Genomic DNA, 15,702 nt, shown 5'->3' on the forward strand with positions numbered 1-15,702 from the left:
TCTGTGGGCGAACGAGAAGCACTGGCCTGTGTCTGGGCGTGCGAAAGGTGGCACCTCTACCTCTATGGCCGTCTGTTCACGCTCCGAACTGACCACCAGTCCCTCACAACGCTACTGTTGGCATCAGGAACTGGCCACAAGCCACTTTGGCTGCGCAGATGGGCCGACCGCCTCAGACAGTACGACTATCAGCTGAAGTTCACTCCAGGGAGGGATAACGTGGTGGCAGACCTCCTCTCACGCTCCTTTGACGCTCCTACACCGACCGTCTTGCCAGACGACAACGAAACAGAGCTCGTACAAATGCTTTACGCTCCTCTTCAGTCAGTCGTCTCACTGGAGGAGCTGAAGCAAGCATCGGAACAGGATCCCACACTGTCTACCCTGCGCACCTACATACGCACTGGATGGCCAGCACACGTGCTGGAAGAGCTGGCGACTTTCGCCAGGGTGAAGCACGAACTGTCTTGCTGGGAAGAAGTCTGTGTCTCTCGAGGGTTTTGCACTGTGGTCCCAAGTGGTCTGCGTGCGCGTGTTCTATCCATGGCGCACGAGGGGCACTTGGGCATAGTGAAGGTCAAACAGCGATGTCGAGACCTTGTGTGGTGGCCAGGCATCAACCACGACATTGAAGCCCTGGTCAGGGATTGTGCTGCATGCCTCCTCAGTGGGAAAACAGGACAGTCCGCCCCACCCCCCCTGCAGCCTCTCGCATGGCCGTCCTGACCCTGGGAGCACATCCAACTGGACATCTGTGGCGAGATCCATGGTCACGCAGTCCCTCACCATCAGCGCTTCCTGGTGGTGGTGTATGACCTCCACTCTAAGTGGCCAGAAGTGGTTCCTGTCAGAACTGTCACAGCACAGGCCATCGTGGACATTCTAAACAGCCTGTTCACAAGGTGGGGCCTGCCCCTCACCCTTACCAGGGACAATGGGCCCCAGCTAATCTCTGCCGAGTTCTCCTCATATCTCAGCAACAAGGGAATCAAACACATCCGCACGTGTGTTTGATTCATCACTCCACGTTTCCACTGCCAATGTTTGTCTATGGAGATTGCATGACTGTGTGCTCAATTTTATACATCTGTCAGCAATGGGTGTGGCTGAAATAGCCAAATCCACTAATTTGAAGGGGTGTCCACATATTTTTGTATATATAGTGTATATTTCGTTGTATTCTTTTTCACTTTCTCTTACTCAGCTAGTGAATGCAGCTAGCTTTTATTTATTTAACCTTTATTGAACTAGGCAAGTCAGTTAAGAACAAATTCTTATTTACAATGACGGCCTACCGGGGAACAGTGGGTTAACTACCTTGTTCTGGGGCAGAATGACAGATTTTTACCTTGTCAGCTCGGGGATTCGGTTACTGGCCCAACGCTCTAACCTCTAGGTTCCGTGCCGCCAAAATAGTGAATAGTTTAGCCTACTTAAACACCAGGCTCAAACAGAGAGGGATACTATGTTAGCTAGCTGGCTATGGTTAGCCAACAGTGGATCTCTTCCAAGCCAAAGTAAGCTTTTTGTTTTATTAATTTATTGTCACTGGGGCCCAACGGTGTATCTGCTAAACTGCTTGCTGACTGTACACTCACTCTACTGCATGATTGTAGAGGGTTTACTATGACGTTAGCTCTATTAGCTATGTTGACTATGACGTTATCTAATATGGTGACGACAATGTAGGCTGTGTGTAGCGGTTAGCACTTATGATATGAAGGTTTGGCTTGGAAAGGTTTTTTCGCCTGGTCAAAGACAACAAGCAAAGGGTAAAGGTGAGAGGCAGAGAGCGCGTAGATGTGAGAAAGAATCATACAATGAACAAAGTGATCGTGCTGTTTGTATGTGGCTGCTATGAAAGTGAACTGTGTTTGCTTGTGATCAGGGGTGTATTCATTCCGATGATTCTGTTGAAAAACGTTTCTTAAACGTAAGCAAACGGAACGAAACAGGGATTAACATATCTGAATTTGTCCAATAGAAACTCTCGTTTGCAACTGTTAGAGTAATGATTACACCCTAGATCAGCTAGATGTAGGCAAGAGTATTCAAGGTGTTATTGAATGTGTATCTGTATAAATGAACACTCTTTATGGATGAATCCTGGTTTCAACTGTACCGGCAGATGGCAGACGGCGTTTTGTGGGCGAGCAGTTTGTTGATGTCAACGTTATGAATTGAGTTCCCCATGGTTGCGGTGGGGCTATGTTATGGGCAGGCATAAACTATTGACAACGAACACAATTTAATTTTATCAATGGCAACTTGAATGCACAGAGATACCGTGATGAGATCCTGAGGCCCATTATAGTGCCATTTATCCACTGCCAACACCTCATGTTTCAACATGGTAATGCGCGGCCCCATGACACAATGATCTGTACACAATTCCTGGAAGCTGAAAATGTCCCTGTTCTTCCATGACCTGCATACTCACCAGACATGTCACTCATGGAGCATGCTTGGGATGCTCTGGATCGACATGTTCGACAGCGCGTACATGATTTGATTTATTAGGATCCCAATTATCCGACACCAATGGCAACAGCTAGTCTTACTGGGGTCCGACATATAACGAAAAATGCATTACAGACAAAAGTGTAACGGCCGTCGAAGGGAGTAGACCAAGGCGCAGCGGGTTGAGTGCTCATTTTGAACTTTTATTGAAAACAAAACAAGAAACGAACGACAGCTGAACAGTTCCGTCAGGTACAAAACACTAGACTGAAAACAACCACCCACAAACGCAAGCTGAAAAACCTCTACTAAATAGGACCTCCAATCAGAGGCAACAAGAAACAGCTGCCTCCAATTGAAGGTCAAACAAAAACCCTAAACATAGAAATAGAACAACTAGACACGAACATAGAAATACACTAACATAGAACATATACCAAAACCCCCGAAACACATAAAACAAACACCCCTTGCCACGCCCTGACCAAACTACAATAACAAACAACCTCTTTTACTGGTCAGGACGTGACAAAAAGACTTTACAATTACATGCATTTAAAAACATTAACATGTAGTGTGTGTGTGCATCAGTTACACATACATGTCAGTACATACACACAACAATTAAGTCACATGGAGGAGACTCGTTGTGCCGTGAGGTGTTGCTTTATTTGTTTTTTGTTTGGTCACATCAGATACTGACTGGTTTTCTGATCCACGGCCCTACATTTTTTTTAAGGTATCTTTGACCAACAGATGCGTTGTAACGACCGTCGTCTGTGGAAGTAGGGCACCAAAGCGCAGCGTGGTGAGTGTTCATATTCAATATTTAATAGAACGAAACACTTAAACAAAACACAAAAATGAACGACAGCCTACAGTTCTGTTAGGTCACACAAAGTACAAAACAGAAAACATTCCCCCACAAACCCCAAAGGAAAAACATGTCTGTATGTATGACTATGTATGACTCTCAATCAGCAACAACGATCTACAGCTGTTCCTGATTGAGAGCCATACACAGCCGAAACAAAGAAATACACCAACATAGAAAATGGAACATACAACGCCCACCCATGTCACACCCTGGCCTAACCAAAAATAGAGAACAAAAAACCCTCTCTATGGCCAGGGTGTTACATGCGTATGTGTATTCCCAGTCATGTGAAATCCATACATTAGGACCTAATGAATTAATTTAAATTGACTGATTTCCTTATATGTACTATAACTCAGTAAAATCTTTGAAATTGTTGCATGTTGCATTTATGTTTTTATCTTTATTATTCTGGTGGTCAATTACCTTATGCCATGGAAATGTGATAAGCATGATGAGTTTTCCGTTTGTGAAGAGAATGAAGACTTTTATTCTATCAAGACACGAGGAGCGCTCATGACAAGGACAGCTGGAGCGAACCTGATTGGTCGGGCTAAGCATGAAGTCATTGAAAATGGTGAAAAAGATCTCCTACCACATTCCCATTAAAGTGAGATGAGAAAATGATGGTTAATGCAGCTATTATGTGATCCAATTTAGTCCGATTAATATTGTAAGGGAAAATATTGTAGTTGCGCAACATTGTGATGTTGAAACATGGTTCATTTTCATAAATTACGAACCTATAGTATTAATTATTCAAATTCTAGCCTACTTAAACACCAGGCTCAAACAGGCTAGCTGGCTATGGTTAGCCAACACTGGATCTCTTCCAAGCCAAAGTAAGCTTTTGGTTTTATTAATTTATTGTCACTGGGGACTGATGGTGTATCTGCTAAACTGCTTGCTGACTGTACATACACTCTCAAATTCTACATGTGACCTTTGGAAAATAAAAAACTGTTCCCAAATGCTCTGTGTGACCACCCACCAACATGGCTGGTGAAATAGGTGTTCTTACCACCAATTTAAAAAAACAATCCTCATTTGGCTGGTGGCGGGTGTTAATTTCCAACCCTGCTAATGTTGCATGCGCCATGCTCTACCAACTGAGCCACACGAGACAACATACACATGCTTGAATGATTATGTTGTAATATTTATACAACTATTCCAGAAATCTGAAAGGTACCTATTCACATCTGTGTGGCTCTCCAAAACATGTGAGAGTTTCATATGATTCACTATATCTAATCGCAATTTTCCAGCACAGCTCAGAACAATGACGACCAATCTATATCCTAACATGGCAGTGAAGGGATTTTACATCCCCTTTTCAAGTAAATGCGTACAACTTTGGAATGTGGAACATACTAGATCCAGGCTACATCCCAAATGCCACCCATTTCCCTACATAGTGCACTACTTTTGACCAAAGCCCTATGGGGCCTGGTCAAAAGTAGTGCACTACTGCATATAGAGAATAGGGTTTCATTTGGAACACATACATAGTGTTTCTAAGTCCTTTGTCTAATATCCATGTCTCTCTAAAGCGTGTCTGATACTTGAGCATCCGTGACTAGAGAACCACGAGGGAGGAACGTGTGTTTTTGGGTCAGGGAGGTTTGGAGGAGAGCAAAGAGGAGAGGATGTACTTCCTGGGAAAGTCAGCCTATTTAGAGAACTGGTGGTTGTAGTATATTTTATGTTTAGTATCTTAAGGCCAAATCCTGAAACTGTCTTGACGTCCAGGGTCAATAAACGCCAAAGTCTCGAGCTGTTTGCGCAGATCTTAAGTCAGAATAATACCCAGAAGTAACAACTGGTATGATAGATCATCATTGATCGTTAACATTTCAAAGTTTAAATTATGTGTTTATTCCAAATGTCAATAGACAACAGAACAGAGAGGACAACTTCTGGAAAACAAGGCAAAGGGCTAGGGCTAAGTTGACATTGCCTAGGCTCTATTTTAAGTCAATGCATTTTGTGTGAGCTCAAATTATGTTGTTACCCATTCGATGAACATCAGACTGATATACTTAAACTGGGTTGGGGTCAATTCAAAGTCAATTCTGTAATCTTGGGAGATCAGTTGAAATAACAATTTAACAACAATATGTAGTGTCATTTTATTCGATCTATTTTTCATAGGTGTGACATGCATTGTAAAATAGAAAAAACTTTATTGACCTGGAATTAGTACTAAATTCAGGTAAAACTAAGTATATGTTGTTCTCTAGAGCGCAAAAAAAAGAAGTCTGATGATTTAAGCATATGTACTTTGGTTGGTGTCCATATTGATCGTGTCCGTGCTTACAAATATGTGGGCATCTGGATAGATAAAAAGCTGTCTTTTAAAAAGCATATTGATGAGTTAGTTGAGAATAAAAATGGGCTTCTTCTATAGAAATTGGTCTCGCCTCTCACTAAATAGTAGGAAGCAGATTATTCAGTTGTTAAATGTGATGTTGTGGTGCCTCTAGGGAAATTCAGAAAGCTGATTGAGGACCTTATTACTGATGAAGGTGTTTCTTTTTATTACTGGGTTTTTCTTTCTGCTTGAAATTTGTATTTATATTTTGATATGCATATTTTCTGTAATTTATGTAATTCAGGGCTCATCTGTAAAAGAGACCTTGATCTCAGTGACTTTGTATTCCCTACTTAATGCTCTTTGTCTCTTGCTTGACATGCATGAATGTATAAACATATCAGTAACATGTATGCCTATAGAAAGTCTACATCCCCTTGAACTGTTTTCACATTTTGCTGTATTACAAAGTGGGATTCAAATAGATTTATTGTAATGTTTTGTCATTGATCTACACAAAATTTCCTGTAATGTCAAAGTGAATATTACAAATTAATAAAAATGCTATAACTAAAATATAGTCATTGCATAAGTATTCACCTCCTTTGTTTAGGCAAGCCTAAATGAGTTCAAAAGTCACATTTGGCTTAACAAATCCCATAATAAGTTCACTCTGTGTGAAATAATAGGGTTGGCATGATTTTTTAATTGCTACCCCTTCCTTCCTCTGTCTACATACACACAGCATCTGTAAGGTCCCTCAGTCAAGTATTGAATTTCAAGCACAGATTCAACTACAAAGACCAGGGGAGATTTTCGAAAGCCTTATAAAGAAGGGCAGTGATTGGTAGATGGGTAACATTAACAAATCATATATTGAATATATATTTAAGCATGGCCAAGTTAATAATTATGCTGTGGATGATGTATTAAACCACCCAGACACATCAAACATGCAGGACAGGAAGGAAGCTGCTCAGGGATGTCACAATGAGCCCATTGGTGAATTTAAAACAGCTACAGAATCAATGGCTGTGATGGGATAACTGAGGATGGATCAACAACATTGTAGTGACTCCACAATAATGACCTAAATTACAGATTGAAAAGAAGAGCAAAAATATACAGACTAAAAATATTGCAGAACATGCTTGTTTAATGCAACAAGACACTAAAGTAATACTGCAAAGGAATACACTTTTTGGCCTAAATGCAAAGCCTTGCTGTATGTTTGGGGGCAAATCCATCACAACACATCACTGAGTAACTGCCTCCTTATGTTCAAGCATGGTGGTGGCTGCATCATGGTATGGTTATGCTTGACATCAGCAAAGACTGGGGAGTTTTTCAGGATGAAAAGAAAAGGGATGAAGCTAAGCACAAGCAAAATCCTTGAGGAAAACCCGCTTCAGGCTGCTTTAGACCAGACACAGTGAATTAACCTTTCAGCAGGACAATAACCTACAACCCAAAGCCAAATCCAAACTGGAGTTGCTTACCAAAAAGACAGTGAATATTCCTGAGTGAACAAGTTACAGTTTTGACTTAAATCTGCTTGAAAATCTATGGCAAAATTGCTCTCTAGCCATGATCCCCAACACCTTGACAGAACTAGAAGAACGTTGAAAAGAATAATGGGTAAATATTGCACAATACAGGTGTGCAAAGCTCTTATGAGACTTACCCAAAAAGATTCACAGATGTAATCGCTGCCAAATGTGTTTCTAACATGTATTGACTCAGGGGGGTGAATACTTATCTAATTAAAGTATATATGTGTTTTTGTCACGCCCTGACCTGAGAGCCTTTTTTATGTCTCTATTTAGGTTTGGTCAGGGTGTGATTTGGGTGGGCATTCTATGTCCTTTTTTCTATGCTTTGTATTTCTTTGTTTTTGGCCTGGTATGGCTCTCAATCAGGGACAGCTGTACATCGTTGTCGCTGATTGGGAGTCATACTTAGGCAGCCTGTTTTCCTTTGGGGTTTAGTGGGTAGTTGTTTTCTGTCTTGTGTGTGTTCACCTAGCAGAACTGTTGGCTTTCGTTTTCCCTGTTTGTTTTTGAAGTGTCTCATTAAAAATCATTATGACCACTTACCACGCTGCATCTTGGTCCCCTCTTCCAGACGATCGTTGCAGTTTTATTTTTCTTTCATCTTTAAAAATGTGAGAATTTTTCTTCCACTTTAACATTAGAGTATTTTTGTGTAGATCATTGACAAAAAAATGACAATTAATCAATTTTAATCCCACTTTGTAACACAATAAAATGTGAAGAAATACCATATGAAGAACGTTACTCAATTTCTACACTAGAGAACTGTATACTGTCAAGGTTTTTTTCTCTTGGAGATACAGACCAAGTCCTTTGCTGTTTATTGGAAATGTTTTGGTGATAACTTAATGCAGGAAGCAGGAATGAGATTTACCAACCAATACTGTCATTTTAGCCAAATACAACATTTTATTGGGAAATCAAAGTTTGTTCGTCATATGCACAGGATGTAAACAGTACAATGAAATGCTTACTTGAAAGCTCTCCTAAACAGTGTAATACACTTTATTAAAATGTAATACATATTAGGAACAAATGTTGATGTTGGAAATGTATACACAATACAAATATACAGTAAATACTCCAAAAATGCTAAAGTGGATAGTAATACAACAAAAAAAAAAAAAAGTTACATTTGTAAAGCGCTTTTCATTATAACGAATAATCTCAAAGTGCATAAAATAAAAAATAAAAACCCAATTGAAAATAAATGGATGCAACTAGACACGGCAACTGACGCAAAGAGCCCAGCTGACGCTACAAGGGACGAGGACACCAAGGAGCACAGATATCAACAGAAAACCTTCCTAAATTGAAAAGTCTTTAGGCCCATTTAAAAGGAGCCCAGAGTCTGTGGTGCCTTCATGTGGTCTGGGAGGGCATTCCAGAGGCTGGTGGCGGCTGTGGCTTGGTTAGTGACACTATCAAGTTGGTGACTTGATAGTATTTGTATTTATTATGGATCCCCGTTAGCTGCTGCCAAAGCAGCAGCTACTCTTCCTGGGGTCCAGCAAAAATAAGGCAGTTTATACAATTTTAAAACATTACAATACATCACAGATTTCACAACACACTGTGTGCCCTCAGGCCCCTACTCCACTACCACATATCTACAGTACTAAATCCATGTATGTATAGTGCTTATGTTATCGTGTGTGTGTGTGTGTGGTGTGTTGTGTGTGGTGTGTGGTTTGTGTGTGTGGTGTGTGAATGTGTGTGTGTGTGTGTGTGTGTGTGTGTGTGTGTGGAGAAAGTCTATGCAAATAGTTCAATGTTATTTCAAAGTGTGTACAGTATGGTGTGTGTGATCGTGTTTAACTATACTTGTGGGGACCAGAAGTCCCCACAAGAATAATAAACAATCAAAAATGTAACCAACTGGGGACAAGATCAAATACTATTTCTAGTGGGATTAGGGTTAGAATTGGTGTTAGGGTTAAAATCTGGGTTAGAATTGGTGTTAGGGTTAGAATTAGGGTTAGTGTTAGGCTTAGAATTAGGGTTAGGGTTAGAATTAGTGTTCGGGTTAGAATTAGTTTTAGGGTTAGAGTTAGTGTTCGGGTTAGAATTAGGGTTAGTTTTAGGGTTAGGTTTAGGGGCTAGGGTTAGGTTTAGGGTTAAGGTTTTCGGGTTAGAGTTAAGTTTAGGGTACGGTTTAGGTTCAGGGTACAGGTTAAGGGTTAGGAAAAATAAGTTTTTAAATGGGACTGAATTGTGTGTCCCCACAAAGTTAGTTGTACAAGACTTTGTGTGTGCTCCTGCTTGTGTTGTGTGCATGTGTGCGTGTGCGTGTGTGCTCGCCGGCATGTGTTAGCATGTGCCTGTGTATAGTGTCTCATCATCTCACATCAATGAATTAAAGGAAGGGGTTTGGTCTGCAGATATATCACACAGCCCAGCCCACGAAGTGACTCTTATCAACTGTGTGCAAGGATTCCTCAGTGTTGATCTCACCAGCCCCCATTGTCACACCTCTGGGTAGCAGAGGTTATGTTGTCTTTACAGGTCTGTACATCTCATATCTGATTGGAGGTTAAAATTACAGTAATGCTGTTTGTCAACAAATCAGATGTTATAAAGGGGTCTCAGATTCATTGTATCTTTCTCTTTTTTGTTCCTGAACTGCTGTGGTGAGATACTCTTTCTTTCTCCCTCTCCCATGAGCTAACGGCCATGGCTCAAGCAATGGTTTCTTTGTCTCTCTCCCACTCTGGTCATGCTTAGAATAATGCTTAGTAATGCGTGTTAATGCTTTGTAACTTAAGCTTTATGCCTTGTAAATGTAATCATTCAATTTACAAATGAATTAAATACACTTGTATTTAGAATTCCATTCTCAGACATTTCTTGATTGCCTATTACTGTAACTGAACTATAGTCTCTTGCATAATGCTAGATCATCTGATGGGGTCAGATTCTTCATTTAATAGACTTTGTTAACATATTCATTGAATAGTCTTATTACGAGGCATATATATCAAATATTACCCATTACAACATCACAATAGACACATGACAAAAGGTCAGGGGCTAAAACAACAAATAGTTTGGAGGGATTATACAACTTTTTGCCAGTGATTAAACTGTGGTTCCCTTGACAACATGACGGGACTCTTGATGCTTTCCTAAGGTCCAGAGTTTCTCAGAGTTTTCCAGTAAGTGTGTAGCGTGTGGAGAAGTTTGAGGGATCCCTGTGAGCCTCAGCGTCCAGCCACCACTGTCTCTGTGCCTACGCACCAGCATGCATTTTACCCAGGACCCAAAGGTTGAGATAGGACTGAGCGATCAGGGGACGGTCAACCCTGCCTTTCGGGTAAGTGCTGCTTCACTCTCTCAAAACAACTGAAGAACTGCCAAATCACACTGCCTTAAGTATCACAGACTCTCAAATGTATGTAAATGCCTTCAGTTCAGCGTTCATTGGTTCCTTGAAATCTTTGGTTTCTTAAACTGAATTTCATGATGTTGGGTCTCAATTGAACACAATTTTAGTGGGATGTGGGAACTTTTCCCCCACTGCATTCATGCTGGTTTACTTCTGTGCAGGAGGAAAACAAAGGGCTGAATTATTCATCTTAGAAACTAGAGCTGAATTTAAGCTACTGTGGAATGTAATTTTCCCAGAGCATACTGAACAGACTGGGTAGCTCAATGGAAGACATTGTTTGATACCACAGCATGTAGCATAGACATGTCGTTATCAAATACAAAACCAATATATATATAGAAATGACAAGAAATTACATTAAAGTGGTAATAACACAGTTCTAACCTATAAACTATGTGTTTGACTCCTAAGGAATCATTGAAATATTCTCTCCATACAATTGGCCTTTTTACTTATTTATATGCGTAAGTTCTCTCTCCCACTGCAAAGCCTTAACGGTAATCAATGTCTAGAAAACTGACTCAGAAAAGCAGTTACCCAGGATGAATTAAGATGACAATAAGGATGATTATAAGGTACCCAAAAGGCCATCAGATAGATATATTGAGTCGTTTCATCTTACCGTCCAAAGGTAATGCATGCAGCCGGGCTATACACTGGTATCCTCCGTGAACCGTTTCGTACATAAAACCTTCTCCATTCAGGCTGAAAATGAGTTAATTTCCTTTACTCAATTTAATGGCGAGAGGAAGGGAAAAACTAGGAAAATATGCATACTTTCTTTATGAAACACCATTTTCCACCACCATGCTAGTAGCTGTCAGCCAATCAGCATTCAGGGCTCGAACCACCCAGTTTATAATCATCCTTATAATTAGCCCTAAGGCCGGCAACTTGTGATATTGAATTGTTTCATCTTACCGTCCAAAGGCAATACATGCAGCCGGCTATACACTGGTATCCCCTGTGGACCAGTTCGTACATAAAAGCTTCTCCATTCAGGCTACAAAGGCGTCGATGACAAAACATTTATTTTTACTGCTCTAATTATGTTGGTAACCAGTTTATAATAGCAATAAGGCAATGTGGTATATGGCCAATATTCCACGGCTAAGGTTGTGGTATATAGCCATGGTATATTGGCCATATACCACATCCCCCAGGCCTTATTGCTTAATTATAAGATGATAATAAGACATGATAGGGGTTGTACTGTGCGTACTTATGACAAACAAGTCTTAAAATGTTTTGTAACCACTTAATAATGCATTATAGTTATGGAGCCAAAGTAAATCTTGCTGAATTATAATTTGTATTTATTTCAGACTGAATGGAGAGCTTAGTGTAAACAGCTGGATTGAGACTTTATTTATTTTCACCCCCCAAGCATATTTCTCCTCAACCTAACAAGACAACTAAAACAACAGCTGCCTGCACAAAATCTAAATAGCAACAATTGGCTGAGCCAAAGCAAACGTACATGATAAATGTATGCGTTTATTTAATTGCTAATTCAATATAATGCATTCAACTGTGGTGGACTAAACTGCAGTGTTATACATCTTTCTTCATGTCGTGGCATTTTCCCAGCACATTGAGTTGGGCAAATGCCAAGAACAGGCAAATCCCACAGTCAATAACCCTAAGCCCATGTACCACACATTAAAATGGTCAAATCAAATCAGCTAAATCAATCAATCAAATGAATAGCACATTATTATACAATCATCTGAGAAAAATAAAGAAATGTATATGTTGATGAATGTTTTCTAATTCCTACACTATATCTCCACTGCAGTATTTCCAACAATGACTTTTGTTGTTGCTGTATTTTGACCAGATAAAGACTTTGCGGTGAATGAATAACATTTGGTCAAATATTTTTTACCAGGATCAAAATCTCAGACTAAAAATGTCTCACAAGTGTAAAAGATTAACATTGAGACCATGACTAGAGTCCACGACTGTCTGGAGGTTTGAAATGTTTTTCCGACTTCATGACAGCAAGTGGAAGATGTATCTGAACCAACAGCTTGTGTGTCCGAGATAGATCCCAGCATTTAGAGCGAAATGGTCCGGGGGACAGACTCCGAGTCCCCAAGTGTTGAAATAAGAAATATGGTGTATTCAGTATGAATTGAGCAACAGCATGATGCATTAAACATTAATGTAACTGTTGCATTCCACATCTGTTCTGCACTAAATACTATGCTCAGAAATGGAAGTGATGTTGTCTACTTAAAAAAGAGAAATATCCATAATACATTATATATACAAAAGTATGTGGACACCCCTTCAAATTAGTGGATTCGGCTATTTCCGCCACACCCGTTGCTGACAGGTGTATAAGATTGTGTGCTCAATCTCCAAAGACAAATATTGACAGTAGAATGGCCTTACTGAAGAGCTCAGTGACTTTCAATGTGGTACCGTCATAGGATGCCACCTTTCCAACAAGGAAGTTCGTCAAATTTCTTCCCTGCTAGAGCTACCCCGGTCAACTGTAAGTGCTGTTATTGTGAACTGGAAGAGTCTAGGAGCAACAACGGCTCAGCCCCGAAGTGGTAGGCCACACAAGCTCACAGAACGGGACCACCGAGTGCTGAAGCACATAGCGTGTAAAACACTCACTACTGAGTTCCAAACTGCCTCTGGAAGCAATGTCAGATAAAGAACTGTTTATCGGGAGCTTCTTCCCAGAAGAGTGGAGGCTGTTATAGCAGCAAAGGGGGGACCAACTTCATATTAATGCCTATGATTTTGGAATGAGATGTGCGACGAGCAGGTGTCCACATACTTTTGGTCATGTAGGGTAATTTGCCCATATATGGTTGTTGAAGTTGGTGAAAAGCCACAGTTGATTGTGTTCGTAAGGTGGCAAATTAGTAACTGATTGCCAAGACTCTGGACTCTTATACTTCTAAAAAGGAATGAGGGAAGTGAAGGAAGTTCTAGTGGGAAGGCATATGGTTATAATTCGGGATTAGAGGGTCGTTATGCTCGTGTCATGCTGTACAGTAGGCTACACACCCACGTGCAGTGAAAAGCTCCCTTCAACTAAGCTATTAGAACATTTCTATCAATGTCTATAGCAGGGATGGGCAACTTCAGTCCTCGTTGGCCTGATTGGAGTCACACTTTTTCCCCAGCCCCATCTAGCAGACCAGACTCCAATAATCATCTAATCAAGATCTTCAGTTTAAAATACAATTAGTTTAATTAGCTGTATTTGCTAGGGATGGGGAAAAAGTGTGACACCACTCCGGCCCCTGAGGACTGGTGTTGCCCATCCCTGGTTTTGGGATGGCCACATGGTGATCCACATTTAAAAGGAAGAGGGAGGGGAAATCCATTAGGTGGCAGCAAAAGATTAGCAGATCGTAGCCTGAGCACATCCTGCTGAAACCAGCGGGATGCTATCTTTTGTGGCTCAAACAAGCAAAGACACATGAATTGGTTCTGAGAAATCCTGTTGAATTCTTTGACTGTGTTCATGTGATGAGGCATTGGAGGTACTGTTCTCAGATTAAAGGCTTTCAGAGTGATTTTAAGGCTTTTTTTGTGACAGCTGTAAGATTTCTTTACCTTGCTATCCATTTCTGCTTTAACCTTTTTCCCCCAATACAGCACCTGCTTCCTCTCCACCTCTTGCCAGTGAAAACGTATTCATACCACACATTTCATACATATCATTCACCTTACCTCAATGACAGATTAGGCATCATGATGAAGGTAGCTATGTTAGCAATAGTTACAAAAGAAGATGTAACAGGTGCTTGTAGATACAGGTGTTTGTAGACACAAATAAGGTGTATGACTGAACATAAGCATTATCATGTGCGTGTCTCTAGAATGCAAGGAATATCTATACCGGCTACTGTATAATTGGTCAAATCAACTTCTTGCCCGATTAAACATTGCTAACGTTACTTGAGCTCAGTCAACAAAGCAGTCCCCCTTTTTAAACAAGATTTAATCCATAGTGAATTAGTACTCTATACCATCTACTGCATCTTGCCATCTTGATGTAATGTATCACTAGCCACTTTAAACAATGCCACTTTTATATGTTTACATATCCTACATTACTCATCACATATAGTGAAGGAAAAAAGTATTTGATCCCCTGCTGATTTTGTACGTCTGCCCACTGACAAAGAAATGATCAGTCCATAATTTTAATGGTAGGTTTCTTTGAACAGTGAGAGACAGAATAACAACAACAAAAAAATCCAGAAAAACACATGTCAAAAATGTTATAAATTGATTTGCATTTTAATGAGGGAAATAAGTATTTGACCCCTCTGCAAAACATGACTTAGTACTTGGTGGCAAAACCCTTGTTGGCAATCACAGAGGTCAGACGTTTCTTGTAGTTGGCCACCAGGTTTGTACACATCTCAGGAGGGATTTTGTCCCACTCCTCTTTGCAGATCTTCTCCAAGTCATTAAGGTTTCGAGGCTGACGTTTGGCAACTCGAACCTTCAGCTCCCTCCACAGATTTTCTATGGAATTAAGGCCTGGGGACTGGCTAGGCCACTCCAGGACCTTAATGTGCTTCTTCTTGAGCCACTCCTTTGACTTGAGCCACTCCTTTGTTGCCTTGGCCGTGTGTTTTGGGTCATTGTCATGCTGGAATACCCATCCACGACCCATTTTCAATGCCCTGGCTGAGGGAAGGAGGTTCTCACCCAAGATTTGAAGGTACATGGCCCCGTCCATCGTCCCTTTGATGCAGTGAAGTTGTCCTGTCCCCTTAGCAGAAAAACACCCCCAAAGCATAATGTTTCCACCTCCTTGTTTGACGGTGGGGATGGTGCTCTTGGGGTCATAGGCAACATTCCTCCTCCTCCAAACACAGCGAGTTGAGTTAATGCCAAAGAGCTTCATTTTAGTCTCATCTGACCACAACACTTTCACCCAGTTGCCCTCTAAATCATTCAGATGTTCATTGGCAAACTTCAGACGGGCATGTATATATGCTTTCTTGAGCAGGGGGACCTTGCGGGCGCTGCAGGATTTCAGTCCTTCACGGCATAGTGTGTTACCAATTGTTTTCTTGGTGACTATGGTCCCAGCTGCCTTGAGATCATTGACAAGATCCTCCCG

General features: G+C 40.8%; 1 protein-coding gene and 1 long non-coding RNA gene across 2 annotated transcripts in view; one reads left to right on the top strand and one right to left on the bottom strand.

Annotated features, from left to right (window-relative positions):
* Window positions 1-9,811: 9,811 nt before the first annotated feature.
* On the bottom strand, window positions 9,812-11,464 carry LOC115197558 (uncharacterized). Its single transcript, XR_003879029.1, has 2 exons — window positions 11,215-11,464; window positions 9,812-10,742 (listed from the first exon to the last, which is right to left on the bottom strand). It is a non-coding gene; the product is annotated as an uncharacterized LOC115197558 (long non-coding RNA).
* LOC115197557 (solute carrier family 23 member 2) overlaps window positions 10,264-15,702 on the top strand; it is a 63,365-nt gene continuing 57,926 nt past the window's right edge. The window contains exon 1 of the mRNA XM_029759198.1: window positions 10,264-10,517. Within this exon, the coding sequence (XP_029615058.1) occupies window positions 10,446-10,517 (72 nt within the window). The 5' untranslated portion in view covers window positions 10,264-10,445. The remainder of the gene's footprint in view (window positions 10,518-15,702) is intronic.

This window comes from Salmo trutta, chromosome 7 (genome assembly GCF_901001165.1).
Source record: "Salmo trutta chromosome 7, fSalTru1.1, whole genome shotgun sequence".
In the NCBI taxonomy this organism is placed as follows: Eukaryota; Metazoa; Chordata; class Actinopteri; order Salmoniformes; family Salmonidae; genus Salmo; species Salmo trutta.